The 19,963-nt window shown below is 44.0% G+C and overlaps 1 protein-coding gene across 1 annotated transcript in view; it reads left to right on the top strand.

The window, feature by feature from the left end:
- LOC141100831 (alcohol dehydrogenase 1-like) overlaps positions 1 to 19,963 on the top strand; it is a 93,340-nt gene that overhangs the window by 47,082 nt on the left and 26,295 nt on the right. The window contains exons 4-5 of the mRNA XM_073589516.1: positions 2,814 to 2,901; positions 17,566 to 17,785. Of these exons, the coding sequence (XP_073445617.1) occupies positions 2,814 to 2,901; positions 17,566 to 17,785 (308 nt within the window). The remainder of the gene's footprint in view (positions 1 to 2,813; positions 2,902 to 17,565; positions 17,786 to 19,963) is intronic.

The raw sequence follows: 19,963 nt of genomic DNA, 5'->3' as shown, positions 1-19,963 counted from the left end.
TTTCCCAAGGGTACCAGGAGAAATTGGACCCCAAAAGTTGTTGTCCAATTTGTCCTGAGTATGCTGATACCCCATATGTGGGAGAAAACTACTGTATGGGCACACGTCGGGGCTCGGAAGGGAAGTAGTGACGTTTTGGAATGCAGACTTTGATGGAATGGTCTGCGGGTGTCATGTTGCCTTTGGAGAGCCCCTAATGTACCTAAACAGTGGAAACCCCCACAAGTGACCCCATTTTGGAAACGAGACCCCCTAAGGAACTTATCTAGATGTGTGGTGAGCGCTTTGAACCCCCAAGGGCTTCACAGAAGTTTATAATGCCCGGGCATGAAAATAAAAAAATCGTATTTTTTTCCACAAACATGATCAATTAGTCCCCAATTTTTTCATTTTCCCAAGGGTAACAGGAGAAATTGGACCCCCAAAAGTTGTTGTCCAATTTGGCCTGAGTACGCTGATACCTCATGTGGGAGAAAACTACTGTATGGACACACGTCGGGGCTCGGAAGGGAAGCAGTGACGTTTTGGAATGCAGACTTTGATGGAATGGTCTGCGGGTGTCATGTGCGTTTGGAGAGCCCCTGATGTACCTAAACTATTGAAACTCCCCACCCCACAAGTGACCCCATTTTGGACACTAGACCCCCACAGAACTTATCTAGATGTGTGGTGAGCACTTTGGACCCCCAAGTGCTTCACAGAAGTTTATAATACTCGGACGTGAAAATGAAAAAAATCATTTTTTTCCACAAAAATGATATTTTTGCCCCCAATTTTTTATTTTCCTAAGGGTAACAGGAGAAATTGGACCCCAAAAATTGTTTTGCAATTTGTCCTGAGTAGGCTGATACTCTACATGTGGGGGTAAAACACTGTTTGGGCGCATGGCAGAGCTTGGAAGGGAAGGAGCACCATTTGACTTTTTCAACTCAGAATTGGCTGGAATTGAGATCAGACGTCATGTTGCATTTGGAGAGCCCCTGATGTGCCCAAACAGTAGAAACCCCCCAATTATAACTCCAACCCTAACCCCAACACACCCCTAGCCCTAACCCTAGCCAGAAAATGGAGATAAATACTTTTTTTTTAATTTTATTATTTTTCCCTAACTAAGGGGGTGATATCGGGGGGTTGGATTTACTATTTATGGCGGTTTTTATATTTGGCAGCTGTCGCACGCTAAAAGACGCTTTTTATTGTAAAAATAGTTTTTGCATCACCACATATTGAGAGCTATAATTTTCCCGTATTTTGACCCACCGAGTCATGTGAAGTCTTATTTTTTGCGGGACGAGTTGACGTTTTTATTGGTACCAATTTCGGGCACGTGACATTTTTTGATCGCTTTTTATTCCTATTTTTGGGACGCAGAATGAACAAAAACCAGCATTTCATGAATTTCTTTTGGGGGGTGCGTTTACACCGTTCCGCGTGCGGTAAAATTGATAAAGCGGTTTTATTCTTCGGGTCAGTACGGTTACAGCGATACCTCATTTAGGTCTTTTTTTATGTTTTTGTCGGTTTTATGCAATGAAAACTATTTTATATAAAAAATAATTATTTTTGCATCGCTTTATTCTGCGAGCTATAACTTTTTTATTTTTTTGCTGATGATGCTGTGTGGCAGCTCGTTTTTTGCGGGACAAGATGACATTTTCAGCAGTACCATGGATATTTATATGTGTCTTTTTGATCGCGCGTTATTACACTTTTTGTTTGGCGGTATGATAATAAATCATTTTTTTTTTTTTGCTTCGTTTTTTATTATTTTTTAAGGGGTTCGCTAAAGGGGTTAACTAATGGGACAGTTTTATAGGGTGGGTCGTTACGGACGTGGCGATACCTAATATGTGTACTTTTATTGTTTTTTTTTTTTTTTTTTCCAAAAAATGGATTTATTGGGGGAATATTTTTTTTTTCTAATTTATTTGGCGATTTTTTTTTTTTTAAATTATTTTAACACTTTTTTTTATTTATTTATTTTTTTTACTTTATTAAATAGTCCCAGGTGGGACATCACTGTCGCCATCTTCGATTCAGGGGCCTGGAGGAAAGGAGCCCCCCGCAGCAGCGCTGCACATTGCGCTGCCGTGGGGGGCTCAGGGAAGCACGGAGGGAGCCCCCTCCCTGTCGATGCTTCCCTTTAACCCCCGGTACACCGCGATCATGTTTGATCGCGGTGTGCAAGGGGTTAACGTGTCGGGGGCGGTCCGTGACCTCCCCTGACACATTGTGCCCGGTGTCAGCTGTGATAATCAGCTGACACCCGGCCGCGATCAGCGGCGCTCACCACGTGGGCGCCGCTGATCGCGCCGACGTACTATCCCGTCCATGGGCATAGGGGCCCAGGTCCCATGGACGGGATAGTACGTCGGATGGCAGAAAGGGGTTAAAAAAAAGTTAGTATTCAAAGTTATTTTTAAGAAATAAAATCAAACACTTTTGCAATTAGTTTAGTCAGTTACAGATTTCTCACCATTTATCATCTTGAGCTTCTGTGTAGACCTGAGACTCCATTGTTACAACACTAAAAGAGCTTGATCTGATGAGGCCTGGCTTGGCACGTGACATTTAATGCTACCACCCATATTTACACCTTAAGTGGCTTTTATGTTTTTTGAGCAAAAAAAGTACCTCGCGCTATTAACATGTATATCAATATTGAAGTCTGTGTTAATTGCAGTGAGCTAACATACTGTATGTATAAGTTCCCCTATAAATGTAAAATTAGCAGATTAATCTGTGCATGCAAGATTAATTATGCGCAAAAAATTGTAAATTACAACATTTTCTTTATCATTCCTTTCATACAGGAGACAAAGTCATCCCATTGTTTATACCTCAGTGTGGAAAATGCAGATGCTGTGTGAATCCAGACAGTAATGTTTGCATCAAAAATGAGTAAGTAATGGTTGAATCAAGACAATGCCAACTTTTCATGGGGTATGAATAGTTTTCACCCAGTTAGTTTTCACCCATCCATAGTGGGTGAAAACTAAGCAAATATACCCAGGTAATGGTGTGTGTTTGGTGTCCCAGGTCTCTCTGGCACATAAAAGGTAAGCATCCTAAATGGCAAGTAGTGGATTTTGAATTAAGTCCCATGAGATTCAGGTTACTCCCCTATTAATCCCTTAACTACAGGTACAGTCATGGCCAAAATCGTTGGCATCCTTGAAATTGTTACAAAAAATTGAGTATTTCTCCCATGCAATTATTGCAATTCCACATGTTTTGTTATAATGGGTGGGCCATTTATATGGATACACCTAAATAAAATGGGAATGGTGACAATTTTCTTGCGTAGGGTGTCTTGCATTGAAATCTGCTGCAATGACCCGGGTGCTGCGCTCACCAGACATCAACACAATTTCTATCCGCTCCTCACGTGTTAACCTCCTGCAACATGTTAATAGCTGTAAACAAAGAGAAACTAACTTGTAAATAACTCATGAAAGAATAAAGTTGCGCTAAAGCCAAGCACACCATTGTTTTTAATAAGTTTGATGTGTCACATGAAGCTCATCCCATTGAAAAAAATAAAGTTGGATCCAAAATGGTCACCACCCATCTTGAAAAGTTTCCACCTTTCATATACTAATGTGCCACAAACAGGAAGTTGATGTCACCAACCATTCCCATTTTGTTTAGGTGTATCCATATAAATGGCCCACCCTGTACATATTTATATCCTGTGTGTATTGGAACAATACAAAAAAAGGAAAAAAGGCAAATTGGACATACTTTAATTTCTCACAAAACTCTCCAAAAAATGGGCATGAGAAAATTGTTAGCACTCTCAACTTAATACTTGGTTGCACAACCTTTGGAATAAATAACTGTAATCAGTCACTTCATTTAACCATCAACAAGCTTCTTACACCTCTCAATTGGAATTTTGGACCACTCTTCTTTTGCAAACTTCTCCAGGTCTCTCCATTGAATGGTGCCTTCTTCCAACAGTAATTTTAACATCTCTCCCCAGGTGTTCAAAGGGGTTTGGATCCAGATACAATGCTGGCCATTAGTGTTGAGCGACTTTTGTTTTTTTAGGGTCGAGTTTCGACTCATGAAACCCGACTTTTCCAAAAGTCGGGTCGAGCAAAATCGGCCGACTATAGGGAAAAGTCGGGGTCGTCCCAAAACACGAAACCCAATGTAAGTCAATGGAGAATTAAAGTCGGCAGTGAGAGGAGGACAGGAAACACACCAACAGTGCCCATTTGAATGCCAAAAGCATAAATTCTTGTTACTGAAGCTTGTCAACCTTAATTAACTTCATAATACTAGTTACGCACTGAAAAATGGGGGTTATTTGGCTACAGTTGTGGGGGGGGAGGGCTGGCTCCCAGTTTTCGTGGGCCCAGGGCCAAAGCGCGCCCCTTTAACACATACCACAACTCATGATGCTCCGATACGGCAGAGAAATAGCAGTATAGTACAATGAAAAATACTTCACTTCTTACATCTCATGACTGATATCCATTTTAAATTCTGCAATACCTCCAAAAACAGACAGTATATAACTCCAGTATATATGACTAAGTATGGAATGGACAAGGCAACTGTTAGGTGGATTCATAGCTGGCTTAGTGATCGGACCCAAAGAGTGGTCGTAAATGGCTGCACATCCAGTTGGAAGAATGTCTCAAGTGGGGTACCACAGGGCTCTGTCCTGGGCCCTGTATTGTTCAACATCTTTATCAACGATTTAGATGAAGGAATTGAGGGTAAACTGATTAAATTTGCTGATGACACAAAGCTAGGAGGGATAGCTAATACTAGAGAAGAGAGAGAGAGGATTCAAAAAGATTTAAATAAACTGGAGAAGTGGGCAGTAACTAACAGAATGGTTTTTAACAGGGAGAAATGCAAAGTACTACATCTGGGCAATAAAAATGAAAAAAGCATATATAGAATGGGAGGAATAGGGCTAAGTGACAGCACATGTGAAAAAGACTTGGGTATACTAATAGATCACAGACTGAATATGAGTCAACAGTGTGATGCAGCAGCAAAAAAGGCAAATGCAGTTCTAGGATGTATTAACAGAAGCATACAGTCTAGATCACGTGAAGTCATTATTTCCCTCTACTCCTCTTTGGTCAGACCTCATCTGGAATATTGTGTCCAGTTTTGGGCACCACATTTTAAAAAAGACATCAACAAACTGGAGCAAGTTCAGAAAAGAGCGACCAGAATGGTGACCGGTCTGCAAACCCTGTCTTATGAGGAAAGGTTGCAGGATTTGGGAATGTTTAGTTTGCAAAAGAGAAGACTGAGAGGAGACTTAATTGCTGTCTACAAATATCTAAAGGGCTGTCACATTGTAGAAGGATCAACTTTATTCTCATTTGCACAAGGAAAGACTAGAAGCAATGGGATGAAACTGAATGGGAGGAGACACAGATTAGATATTAGAAAAAACTTTTTGACAGTTAGAGTGATCAATGAGTGGAACAGGCTGCCACGAGAAGTGGTGAGTTCTCCTTCAATGGAAGTCTTCAAACAGAGGCTGGACAGACATCTGACTGGGATGATTTAGCGAATCCTGCTTTGAGCAGGGGGTTGGACCAGATGGCCCAGGAGGTCCCTTCCAACTCTACGATTCTATGATTCCATACAGTATTATGGCCAGCGCTTAGTGCACTATACAGAGTAATGAGGCTCATATATTTCTCCATACCAAATCATTATTCCCATATAATGTTTCAAACCGTATATGATGAGCTCCACATAATGCTACAGTATATGTTGGTCCCAATGGATGAAGCTCCACTGTCTTATGGGCCCAAATAATGCTCCATATATAATGGGCCCCATTTCTACTGCTCTAGTGTATAATGGGCCCTGTAAATGCTGCTCCAGTGTCTGATGTCCACCTTTGGAATGCTCCAGTGTATGGTGGGCCCCATATATCATTCTCCAGAGTATAGTGCTCCCCAAAAATTGCTGTCCCAACATTGAAAACAATTACATAAGTCTCCTTGCTAGGGAATCCCTGCACTACTCTGAACTCCTTGTCGTCCCCATCTTCCATCTCACTGCACTTAGCTGTTTAGGCCCTCCCACCGGCAGAGACACTTTTGCGTACTATGTGGTGCCCTGTGCCAGTGCCATCGCCCATGAGTATGCCCCCCACCTGCTCAAGGAACCTGCACTTTCATCTGCACCTTCCTCTTTGTCACCGTGTAAGGTGGTATAGTATGCGGGAAGGGGAACCTGAGTTTCCTCTGGGTCAGATTCTGGCTGTGTAGAGTGCGAGGGGAATGTAGTGGTCTGGGTCAATGTACCAGCAGCATCATCCGGCAGTGGCTGGGCCTCAGTGCACTTGTGGCGTCCCCAAGAGAACGGTCGCCACTGTGGCATTGCCTTCCTCCTAGGGAGCAACGAAGGATCTCTCTAGCAGTGAAACCAACACACAACACATTTCCCACTCCAGGCCAGCAGGGAGACCTCTGAACCTGACTGCTGAGGAGCTGCTCTCTGTGGTCGGGAGGAGGTAAGTTTGGGCACTCTGTGCAGAGAAGGGGAAGTGTGTGGACGTGAGAAGGGGAGCTGGAGGATGAGCAGAGTTAAAGCTCACTCCTAGCTGGAGCGCATGGTCCGGATTCCGGTCTCCGAGTTTGTAGGGACACTGACGTTCCTGCAGCAGAAACCGGGGGAAGTAGCAGCTATAAATGCTCTGTACCCAACTAAGGCTCGGAGGCCCCAGCATTGACGTGTGCAAGGCAGAAGGAAAAGGCTACAGCTATCTGCCATACAAGTAAAGTCTGAGGAACATCTGTTAGACAGGAGGCGTTTCAGTGAACCACGGTCCTGTGAGTTCTTCCCCCACAAGCGCTAGAAAGGAGATGTTCAGGAAGGTACATGTTGGCGGAGTGTTGGAAGGGAGCTTTCCATTCTGGTCCCAGAGGTTGGCAGAGGTCCTGACCCGGAGGACACAGCACGGAGGCAGGCATCTGTGTAACCTGCAGACTGTGAGTAAAGCTTCGGAACTGCGCGCTCTGGTGTCCTACAGTTATTCCAGCACCGCTACATCTGGGTACCAGCACCTACACCGCCTGTGCCTTTCCCCCATCACTACATCTACACTTCCCTGGGACTCCAGCTCCACCTGTGGGGAGCTTCACCATCTTTGCTGCACAACACCATCAGTCCCAGAGGATCTGCATGCAGCATAGGCCTAACATCTATGTTGCCAAACACCACAGGTGGCGTCAAACTATCTATATAAACTCTTTACCATTATACCACGCCATTTACATGGGCGCCCAGGGCCACCGTCTGGGTCACCGCTGCTGTGACACATCCCACTGACACCGGCCCGGTTCCGAGTACCCCACAGCCCTGGGAGGGTGACCCATATGCCGACTGCTGATTGGGCGGCGTTATTTCCACGAACCTCCAAACAGCGTCCCTGAAGGCAAAGTTTTTGGTTTCCAGGGGCAGTATGATTGCAAAGCTGAACCTTAAAGGAATGTCCAAAAGGGCACCACCAGGAGTGGAGCCTGTGGCTTAATTGGACTGCACCCGGGAAACCACTACCATACAAGCTACAGAAAAGATGGACAGATTGCAAGCTTTGTCGATTCTGTGTGTGGTGTGGTATGTCTGTTTGTAGTTGTGCTAGCGATTTCTCAGCTTTATTCCGTTAACGACCGAGACTCCGGCATGGCCCCGCGGTACGCGTCAAGCTTACTAGAGGGATACGCGAGGCTGTGGCATGTGAGATCGAGCAATAACAGGTCTAGCATTCCAGTACATGTCCGGGGCTGCATGCACGCTACACTGAAAGGATCAGCTTTTGTCGCTTACAGGTGCAGATAACCTGCTGAACTCCGTTAGTGATGGGGATCTGGGATTCAGATTATTCCCCGTGAACGATGATTTCCCAGTAAGTTTAGGTCAACCGCAATTCCGGAGTTAGGCCCAACCGTCATTCCTGAAAAAATTACATGTCCAAACCACAGGTGCTGTAGCTTGCTTAACAGCTCGGCAGCCATTCTCAGGCCCAGTATGGATTCAACAACATTGTAGAAAGTTGATAAAGGGTACAGTTTCACCGGATAACACGTATATATGTAGCCTAGTTTACACATTTACACATTAAAAATATATGACTATAGTTCAGGAGGCAGACTCAGATGTTCTCAGGCCCAGTATGGATTTGACCAGATTGTACAAAGTTGAGAAAGGGTACTTTATCACTGGATAGCAGGTATATATAGCATAGTTTAAACATGTAAAATCTCCGTGTTCTCAGTATGGATTACACAGCAATCTAAAAAGTGGAAAAAAGGAAATGCATTTGAGGCGTACACAACTATATACTTTTGGTGTTATTTTTAAATCTTCATATATATTTCTGTCTCGGTAATACAGTCCTGCCTCTCCGCAATAGGAAACGAGATGCATACAATTAGTGACATAAAGGCTATTGATTGCAGAAATCTAGGAATTATTATTCACGGGAAAAACTTCCGTCACAATTCTCATAGGCGATGCTGACCCTCAATTAATTTGTGTGTTGAGACAGTGAAAACATTTTTTTGTGAATAAAGTCTTGCTGTATCGCACTTCCGTGGATTCCATCACTGTTACTCATCTCAATCCAATTTTTATCACAGGGAGCGATGTAAACATGGTGCTCACTGGCTATCATGATCTGTCACGTAACTTTGGAGTGCAAAAGACAGAAGCCACAGGCCGTAGGCGATTCTATTTGATTGGCATGAGAGGGCACATTTTGAAATGTGCGCCGGAATGTCACACGTTTGTGAGTAGGAAAACTGTGAAAGCTGATGATAAACCACCACTGCATGTAATTGTGAGTCGACGTCCATAAGAAATGGAAGCCACTGATCATCTGGAGCTAGAGCCCGGCCAGCAGGACAGGGCATAGCTACATCTTAACCATCATCTTTCAGTTCAATCAATTTGTAGTGGCAGTCCCAGTGAAGGATTTGACAGCCCAGACTACACAGCGGAGGAGCAGGGAGAGGTAAACATTGCAAATGCTGGGGCCCTGCCCAAGCAAGGGGGGCACACTCGTGGGCGTCGGTACTGGCACTGGGCCCCTCATAGTACGGCGGTGTGTCTGACGGCGGGTGTGCACCACCACTGTCAGAGACACTTGATTGCACTATGAGGGACCCTATGCCAGTGCCCGCGCCCAAGCGTCGGCCTACCCACCTGTCCAGGGCAACGGCACTCGCACGGTTTTGTGCGCTAGGTGGTGACCCCGGCCATGGGGGGGCCGCCCACTTAGGGAGGTTTATAAAGTGGCATATGTAGATGTGGGTCATTCAGCTGCTGCAAAAGGCGAAATAGGTCAAGTTCGCGGAATAGGAGGAGGACCAAAGCAAGCCATTTTTCTGGCAACCTATGTGTCATCAAGGGAAGGTGGGACAAAATCCTTGGAAACCCATGCATGGTTCATTTTAATGAAGGTTAGATCATCCACATTTTGGGTTGACAGACGGGTCCTTTTTTCTGTCAGGATTGATCCAGCTGCACTGAAGACTCTTTCCGATAGCACACATGCAGCTGGGCAAGCGAGCGCCTGTAAGGCATATTGTGCCAATTCAGGCCAGGTGTCCAGTTTAGCGGCCCAATAGTCAAAGGGGAATGACCTGTGCGGGAGAACATCGATATGGGAGGAAAAGTAGTTGTTAACCATAGTTGACAACTGCTGTCTCCTGTCACTTTCCATTGATGCTGTATTAACAGTTGTGTGAGCGGTCTGTGAAAAATCAGTCCACAACATTGTCATGAAACCCCTGTCTCCAACGCCACTTCTGCTGTGTGCACCACGAACACCTCTGCCAAGCTGCCCCCGGCCCGTACGGCTCGTGTGAGAATCATCACCGCTGCTGTGTGCTGGGAATGCCTCAACCGACCGGTTAACCAGAGTTGCTTGTTTAGTAGCCAATATTAGGTCAAGGTTCTCCTGTGGCATGATGTTTTGTAATTTGCCTTTATAGCATGGATCCAGGATGCTGGCCAACCAGTAGTCGTCATCGTTCATCATTTTGGCAATGCGTGGGTCCCTTTTTAGGATCTGCAAGGCATAATCTGACATGTGGGCCAATGTTCCCGCTGTCAATGATGTGCTGGGTGGAGTAGCACTTTCTGGCAAATCCACATCCCTCCAGTCACGCACAAACCCTGTACCAGACCTTGCCATGCCAACATTTTCACTTGCCCCACGAGATGCATCCTCCCCTAAGTAATCATCCCCATCATCATCCTCCTCCTCCTCTTCTTCCTCCACCTCGTCCAGGAGAGGTCCCTGAGCAGACAATGGTTGAATGTCATCAAGGATTCCCTCTTCCTCCTCGTCAACATTGGCTGCAGACGCCTGCTCCTTAAGGTGTGTCAAAGTTTGCATGAGCAGACGCATAAGTGGGATGCTCATGCTTAGGATGGCATCGTCTGCGCTTACCAGCCGTGTGCATTCCTCAAAACACTGAAGGAGTTTACAGAGGTCTTTCAGCTAGGACCACTGCACGCCTGTCAACTCCATGTCTGCTCTCAAAGTGCCTGGCCGTGTATCCTCCCACAAATGCATTATGGCCTGCCTCTGCTCGCACAGCCGATCAACCATGTGCAGGTTGGAGTTCCACCTTGTTGCAATGTCGATAATGAGACGGTGGTTGGGAAGGTGGAGCAATCGCTGCAGCTTCTGCATACGAATGGAGTGTACAGGCGACCGGCGGATGTGCGCGCACAGTCTTCGCACCTTCTGGAGCAGGGCTGTTAACTCCGGATAATTGTTGAGGAGGCACTGCACCACCAGGTTCAAGGTGTGAGCCAAGCAAGGTATGTGGCTGAGTTTTGAAAGGGCTATGGCTGCACAAAATTACGGCCGTTATCACTAACTACCTTGCCTGCCTCAAGATGTACACTGCTCAGCCATGACTCAGTTTGTCGCTGAAAGTACTCGGCCAGCACCTCGGCGGTGTGTCTGTCACCCAAACACATCATCTGCAACACAGCCTGCTGACGCTTTCCACTAGCTGCTCGATAGGGGGACACCTCGTGTGCAACAGTGGCAGCTGCAGATGGAGTGCTCGTACGACTGCGCTCTGTGGACGAGCTTTCGCTTCTGGAGGAGGAGGAGGAGGGTGGAACGCCTACAGCCAACTGTTTCCTATACCGTGGGCTAGGCAGCACTGTCCCACCACCGCTGTCCCCTGTGGACCCTGCATCCACCACATTTAACCCAGTGCCCAGTGATGGACACGTAACGGCCCTGGCCATGCTGACTGGACCATGCATCAGTTGTGAGGTGCACCTTTCCACTCACTGACTGCTTGAGTGCATGGACAATGCGGTCTTTCACATGATGGTGGAGGGCTGGGATGGCTTTGCGAGAGAAGTGGCGACTGGGTAGGTCATAGCGTGGTACTGCATAGGCCATGAGCTCGCGGAAAGCTTTGCTTTCAACCAACCTGTACGGCATCATTTCTAACGAGATTAGTTTGGCAATGTGGGCGTTCAAAGCCAGTGTACGTGGATGAGAGGATGAGTACTTTCTTGTCCTACTCAGAGTCTCTGGGAGGGTGAGCTGGACTTGAGAGCTGCATATGGTGGAACAAGCGGTGGACATGGCGGACTGAGAGAGGGTTGTGATGGTGGTGTTGGTGGTGGTGTTGATGGCCTAGATTCAGTCTTTCGTAGCAATAACATTGTGATTCCATGACTGCTTTGCCCTTGCAATGACACCTCGACATTTGCTGCTGGTGGTGTGCTAACTGGTGGGCTTACAGTGGGGGAAGCGAAGTCAGCAACGCTACAATCTTCATTCGGAGCAGGTGCACATGTGGTACGTGAGGTTCGGTAGTCCATCCACGCTTGCAAGTGCATGGTGGTTAAATGTCTAAGCATGCAACTGGTATTCAAATTTCTCAGATTTTTCCCTCGACTAAAGGTCTTTGCGCACTTCTTACAGATAACCTTTGCCTGATCATTAGGATTTTGTTCAAAAAAGTGCCACACTGCACTCTTCCTACTATGGAAGACATTTTGAGACCGTGCACGCTGTGCTAATTTGACCGTCTGGCCAAGCTGTCCTGTAACCCTTTTGGTTTTTGTAACACGTTTTTGGACTGCTTCGGTACTGCCAGATAACAGCTGTTGCGATGTCGTTGCCTGCTGCGGATCCTCCTCCTCTTCTGAGCTATTGGCAGCGGCACCCTCTTTCCCCCAATGGATGCCAATCTGGGTCAATAACTAGGTCATCCATCACCTCCTCTTCAATTTCATGTGCACCTTCCTCTGTGTCACCGTTTAAGGTGATATAGTATGTGGGAAGGGGCACCTGAGTTTCATCAGGGTCTGATTCTGCCTCAGTACACTGCGAGGACAATGTAGTGCTCTGAGTCAATGTACCAGCAGAAAAATTTAGCAGTGGCTGTGCATCAGTGCACTCCATGTCAGATTCATCTTGGACTGGGGAATTCACGATTTGACTTGCTAACCCACAGGCCTGTGGAGTCGGAGTCTGTGCTAATTTTGTCGGTATAAAATGGTCCGACTCCTATAATATATAATAAATTGGGTACAGTAGTTCAATGCACAATGTTCTGAATATTTTTTCATAGGAATTTGGGAAAGTTATGAAATGCCCTATAAATGGCTGTTCTATTCCTGATCTAAGGCCACATACACACACAGCATTTTTGCTGCATTTTTTGTGGATACGTTTTTCAGCTGCAAAAGCTGATCAGATTTTTAAAAAACCGCATCACCTGAAAGGTTTTTGAGCTCATAGATAATGTTTTCAATATCAAAAGCAGATTAGAAATCTGCTCTATCCATCCATTTATCCATATCTGTCTCCATATCTTATCTGTACCAAAAAGAATGAAAGCTGGGTAGCACACAGACTAACACTTCCTGCCAGGCAAAGGAGGAGGAAAGAGCGTCTCAAACATCATTAACAAGATATTTTGTAAGTGACAAAGTTACTGTAACAATGACAGCAGATATGTCTAAAAGACAGCTCATACAGCTTGTTGTGAAGGACGGTGTACCATTAACATTATTTGCACGACCAGCTTTTACAGCTCTTAATGGAGAAATGGCCGCAAACTTGGTGTTTCTCTGGAAAGAGAAAGTATTAGAAAATTAGTGATTGAAGAAGCCCTTAAACAAAAGGAAGATCTTAAAAAGACTCTCAAAAGACGCTTCATGTTTCTTAAAATGGATGCCTGCACACGTCACAGAGTGAACTATTTTGCCATCAATGTTCGATATGTTTGTGACAACAAAAATTGTTACCAACACTCTGGCAGTAAAAGATACTAGAGCTCATCACAGCAGCCAGTTTCTCCAGGCCTTAATGGAAAAAGTTCTGCAAGATTAAGAACTAAAAAAAGAGCAGGTTCTTGCTATTGTAACGGACAATGCTTCAAACATAAGTACAATTACACTGATGAATGAGAGTAATGAACAGCTAGATGAACATTTAGGATTCAGTATGTTTGAGATGGAAGGCCACAGTGCTGTTCATGTAACTGAGGAACAAACAGATATTACTACAGAAGAACAGCAAAATTATACTGTAGAAATAGATGATCTTGTTGAAGCTGCTTCAAAACACTTTTCTATTCATCACATGCGCTGTGTTGTGCACACGCTGCAGCTGGCAATAAGAGATAGTCTGCAAGAGGGACATGCTGGAAATCTGATTGGAAAAGTGAGGAAATTGGTTATTGCCGCCAGAACCCCTAAAATTGATTCCATCTTGAAGAGACGTGCTGGAAAAGGGCATTTGTTGATCAACTAAAACCGTTTCTTATAGATATGGCGAACCCTCAGGTAACCCTAAATGAAGGTTAATGGACACAGGTGGCTGAATTGAAGAAATTGCTTAATCACCCATTTACTTTGACTAAAAAATTACAAGCTGAGGATTTAACTCCTGGCATTTTCATGAGGGAGCGGAAGAACTTGCTATTTTGCTGTTTAATCGCAGATGGCATTTCTGCTTCAATGAAATGGAGAGAGACTCAGTTATTGGAAAATAAAATTTTTCTGGCAGCTGTTTATGTGGACCCAAGTCATCGTATATTGCTTGATGATCAACAGCTTACTAAAGGAAAAGAAGCTATGACTGAGGTAGCAGTTAGGAAGAGTGGCCTACAGGAGGACTGCCAGGCGCAAGAGGACTCTGGTCCTGACAGTGCTACTGCTGCCATATCTTCATCCTCATCAGATGAGGAGTTTGACTTTGACAAGTATTTGGATGACATGGAGCAGGCAAAGCGTTGCCGCAAGGAAAAAGATTTCACTCTGTCTCCTATAGCAAGCAGATTGACCATATTTCAGCAAAATGTTTCACTTGTTCTCAAAGAAATAGAAAAATTCAACCGCTCATCAAAACTGACTGTGCATGAGGCAATTCCTTTATACCCGGAAATTGTTAGAGATGTTGCCCATGTGGTTACGGCTTTGCCTCCAACCCAAGTTACTGTAGAGAGGTTGTTCTCTAGCCTTAAAATTATTAGGTCAGATTTGAGGTCATCGATGGAGGATCTGATGGAGGCAATTTTATTTCTTAGAACAAATTCATAGACTGCACAAATGTTATTTAGTATGTTTTTGTTGAAAACTGTTTTTTGCCACTTATAGTTTATTACATAGTGATATATATATTATCGATATTACATAGTGTATTAGATGTTTACAATTTATTACAGTTTTTTTGTGTTCTAAGGTTGTATTCCAATAAATATTATATTCTATCTAAATATCTTGATTATTGAATCATAAAAATGATTTAATGTCTGATGTTCACATTGTACTAGAATAAATTTTTCACTTAAATATAAGCAATATATGTGGGAGTCGGAGTCGTGGAGTTGGAGTCGGTGTAAGGAGGGAAATTGAGGAGTTGGAGTCGCAGGCTTGGCTTACCGACTCCACAGCCCTGCTAACCCAGGCATGGTATGTGAAAAGAGCTCCATGGAGTAATCTGTAATGTGGCCTGCCACATCCTTCACTTTTGGTAGGGGTGAAGGACACAAGGAAAGGTGTTGTTCCCGACCAGGAGCCTCCAATGACGACTCGGTGCTTTTATTTTTTGAAACTTCAGAAAAGGAGGCAAGCGAGCTGAGGCTGTGTCAGCAATGTAAGCCAAAGAGCCTTCGAGGCCTTGTGGAGCCAGACGATGACACAGGCTCAACACCTCCTGTCTTAGGTGCTATTGTGCTTTTGCCACTACCAACAGATGCAACACCACCACCATCGGGACCAGCTGGCAACCCCTGCCCACTTCCATGGCGTCTTCCACCATACTTGCTCATTTTTGTGAAAATGTACCCAAAATACCACCAGCTATATGGTACTGTAAAAGAAGGTAGAAGGTGTATCTACTATTGGTGAGAATTTGAATCTCACTATAGATTTGAGGACGCTGAACTATTGTCTCTGGCCCAGTAGAGATTACACCTCAATGTAACAGGCTGAAATTGGATGGTGTATGACAAGGTGGAGGGTGTCTATAGGATTGGTGAGAATTTGGATCTCACTAGAGATTTGAGGACGCTGACAATGATGCTCTCAGTCCAAGTATGGACGCAGGCAGCCTAATAAGCAGGAATGCTGCATAGTGCGCACACAAAAGGGTAGAAAAATGAACGCTTGGTAACTGTGCAGAAAAGAGGAAGAAAAGTGTTTTTGTTTTTAAAAAAGCAGTTTGCACAGCAGTGTGCAAACAGCAATGCAGCTATCAGGTAGCCTTATATGGCAGCCTAATAACCAACAGAGCTGATGCACAAAAATAGAGCCTCCCCTGTCACTGCACACAGTGTTGTGTTGTAAGTGGAAATCGCTAACAGCAGAAGCAGTTTTTTGGTTCTTCTTCCCTGCCTAACGCTCTCCCTACAGAATCAGCAGCAGCATCTCTCCCTATGCTAAGATCGGCATAAGTAAGTTGACGGTCGGCGTTCACGCCCTTTTATAGCCCATGTGACACCACACAAAGCCAGCCAATCACTTGCATGCCCTTCTCAAAGATGGTGGTGACCGATGCCTATGTCATCGCGTTGCCCACAGTGTGCGTCCTCCATCATTGGCTGAAAAATGGCGCTGGAAGCATCTTTTGAAACACGACTTTGGCGCTCTGGTCGCCGACCTCGTGGCCGACCTCACGCTATGGTTGGGTTTCGTTTCATGAAACCCGACTTCAGCGAAAGTCGGCGACTTTTGAATATGACCGACCCGTTTCGCTCAACTCTAATCACAACATTTGAGACTCAAACTCCATTGGTAATTTTCAGATTTCATGATGCCTTGCACACAGTCAAGGCACCCAGTGCCAAAGGCGCAGCAAAACAACCCTAAAACATCTTTGAACCTTCTCTGGGACTGTGCTCTTTCCTTTGCAGGTCTGGTCCCATTTTTGGTTAACAGTAGAATGATGTGCTTTACCAAACAACTTTATCTTGGTCTCATTATTCCAAATGACTCATTCCTGTTTTATGTAGCACACCATGGACAAAGGAGCATCAAGATTTCTCGAAGTGGATTAATAACTTTGAGATTGTTGAAATTTTCAATAATTTTGGTTCTCCTCCTATTTCTGTTCTCCATGATTAGTGTGACACACACACACACACTAAACTTCTCCCCTTTTTATCTGGTTTCAGGTTTGATTTTCATACTGCTCAAACTTGTTACTTGCCACAGATGAGTTTGAAAAAGCATCAATTGAATGCTTGAAACAAAGTTATTTACTCACATTTTTGTGAAGATGCCAACAATTTTGTTCAGCCTATTTTTGGGGCTGTGAGTGAGATGATATCCAATTTGCCTTTAATTTTAGTTTTTTTTTTTGTGTGTGTGTTCCAATACACACACAAAGGAAATAAAATGTGTATGACAAAACATGTGCAATTGTAATTTTCTGGAATTTTTGCCACTTTTTCCCATGAATGTATGTCCATGATGATCTTTCTATAAATTTCAGATACGGGGTTGTCCAGAGTTTACCCACGTTTCTGCATCCTGCTTTGACAAAGCTGTGATGGTAATGTCAACACTACAGGACATGACTCATGTAGCCTATCACTAGGCTCACTTCTTGTGCAATCTACATATACATTTGTCCATTGAAACGCCTTTAAGGTCTCTTAATTTCTTAAATTTTTATAATGAGAAACTATCACAATATGCTTGTAAAGACTTTGGCAGGCTTTGTTTCATATAACAAGATACTGTCATGACTCGGTTTGGGGATTCAATACGCTGACCTGTTATTTTTGTGGTTGGTTCCCCTGCCTACTGAGCTATTGCCTTTTCTTTCCCTGTCCAAATGCTGATGGTTCCAATTGTCTTTTGTTCTCCAACCTTTTTTGGTTTATTCCTTTTCAGGTGTTTTCCATTCTGGAATTGGGGAAATTATTTTTTTTCCCCTAATGTGTTATGGGTTGTGCTTGATAATATTGTGTCTTCATTCAGCAAGCTAAGAAGCCTATAGAATTGACAAGTGCCATATAGAAGGTTACGGTAGGTTGTAGCCAATGATTTCCTTCTATTTTTTTTTTTTCCAAACAGCTTAGGCAAATATAATGGAGTGCTACTGGACAACACCACTAGATTTACCTGCAAGGGGAAACCTATTTACCATTTCGTCGGCACCAGCACCTTTACTGAGTACACAGTGGTAGATGATATTGCTGTTGCTAAAATACACCCGGATGCGCCATTGGAGAAGGTCTGCCTAGTCGGCTGTGGCTTCTCCACTGGATATGGCTCTGCAGTGAATACTGCCAAGGTGAGTTACAGCTGTGATTTCTCTCTATACATAAACGATTTAAGTTTATTCCATAATGATGGCCGATATGACTTTTTTTGGGTGGTCATTAACCCCTTTCCGACTTTGGGTGTTATAGTGCACCCCACATGGGAATCCCTCCCTTTGATGTAGGCTCCGGCGCTGCGCCCACATCTTTCCTGGCACATGTTAGCTGTTTTGAACAGTAAATCTGTGAATATATACGGTTGTGCTCAAAAGTTTACATAGAATTTTTGTTTTCTGGACCTTTTTATCAGAGAATATGAATGATTACACCAAAACCTTTTTCTCCACTCATGGTTAGTGGTTGGGTGAAGCAGCCCATTTTTCTTCAATTGCCTCTTTATTGTGCATCATGAAACAGCCGCACCACTAGTTTTCAGAGAGACCAGTATTTCAGCTGATGTTATTTGTGGGTTTTCCTTTTGTATCATGAACAATTTTCCTGGCATTTGTCACAGGTTACAGGTGAGGATGTTACCTTTAGTAGCCATTCAAACCCATTTTTGTCAACTTCTGTGCATGTTATCAGGCCAAAATCACCAGGATATGTAAACATTTAATCAGGGTCATTTGGATGCTTTGGATTGTCATTATGATTTAAAAAGAGAAAACACAGTAGTTTGACAATAAATCGCTTCACCCAACCACTAAACATGAGTTGAAAAAACTTTTTGGTGTTATCATTCATATTCTCTGAAAAAAGGCCAAGAAAGCAAAAGTTCTGCCGGGGTATGTAAACTTTTTTGAGCACAACTGTATAATATATGAAGCCAAATATTCTGAACTCTCATCACCCAAACCTTTGAGAATAGCAATCTTGCCTATATTACAAGGCTGTACATAACAATGACTCCAATGGTGGACACTGACAGAAGCGGGCCCCATGCTATAACAATGTATGGGACCTTTGCAGTACAATGTCATGATAATGCACAATCCAACCTGCTTTTGGGGTGGAAGTGGGCCCATTTACATCTTGAGCACCTGTCTGTTGCCCCAATGGTATGATTGCCACTTAATTAGGACAGAGACACACTGCCGTATTTCTCAAGCGAGAATCGCAACGTAGAACTCGCACTGGCTGTCTGCTCTCCTGACCTGAGCTTGACAGCTGCATAGTAATCCATCATGCTGTCATGCTCTGATCAGGAGAGGTGCAGTGCGATGCGATTATCGCATGAGAAATACGGCAGTGTGACTCCAGCCTTACTCCTATGCTCTACTCCCAAAAAGATACTAAATGGAATCTCATACTAGGTTTTTACTACCCCTTCTGAAAACAATTATACACACTCTGGGGTGAAAGGAAATCACTGATTAACCCCAAATGAAGCAAACCAACAGAATACATAAAATACAATTTTATTGGGTATCAAAAAAGACTACAAGACCATATACTCATAACCTACCCCAACGGGGAAAAGATTGCACAGAGCCACAAACAGGAAAAATAATCCTTCTAATAATAATAATGCATATATAAACACATACCACAGTGTATTAAAAAATTCAATTCGTATCACAAAAACCCTATATAACTTCCAGATTGAAGCAACAAAGCCCTGTATTATATCTTATCGCTATAACAGCATAACAAGAAGGTAAAAAAACAGATCCAGTTATCATAAAGCGCCAGTGCGACATAAGCCTAAATAGATCAACGGTTCCAAATTGGATATCAAAATAGTACCCCTGGAAGAAGCAAGAGGGCGAAACGCGCGTCGGGGCACGGGGTTCGTTGCACTGAGCCACAGTCATCACTCCGGTTTGAGGTAAATATTAGCTGCACCGCTATTTTTTATAAAAAAAAATGTTTTTGATACCCAATAAAATAGTATTTTATATATTCTGTTGGTTCGCTTCATTTGGGGTTAATCGGTGATTTCCTTTTACCCCAGAGTGTGTATGCCGCTGTCATGGCTTCCACTATGATTTTCGGACCCCATACTGGCAAAATTTTCATGGTCCTCTTGAGACTCCAGACTCCACCCCCCAGCCCCGCCTCCACCCTTCAACCTGTCCACAGTCCCAACGCTGTCTCTTGCAAAAACTCCACTTCTCACCAATCACACAATAACAAGTCACATCACCAGATCACACATATAGCCAGCAGCTTTTGTTTTGGCGAAAATAATTTTTTAATCTGCCACCACA

This window comes from Dendrobates tinctorius, unplaced genomic scaffold, assembly GCF_039654945.1.
Source record: "Dendrobates tinctorius isolate UK_male_01 unplaced genomic scaffold, ASM3965494v1 ptg000011l, whole genome shotgun sequence".
Lineage (NCBI taxonomy): Eukaryota > Metazoa > Chordata > Amphibia > Anura > Dendrobatidae > Dendrobates > Dendrobates tinctorius.
This window is presented reverse-complemented; position numbering and strand designations above follow the sequence as displayed.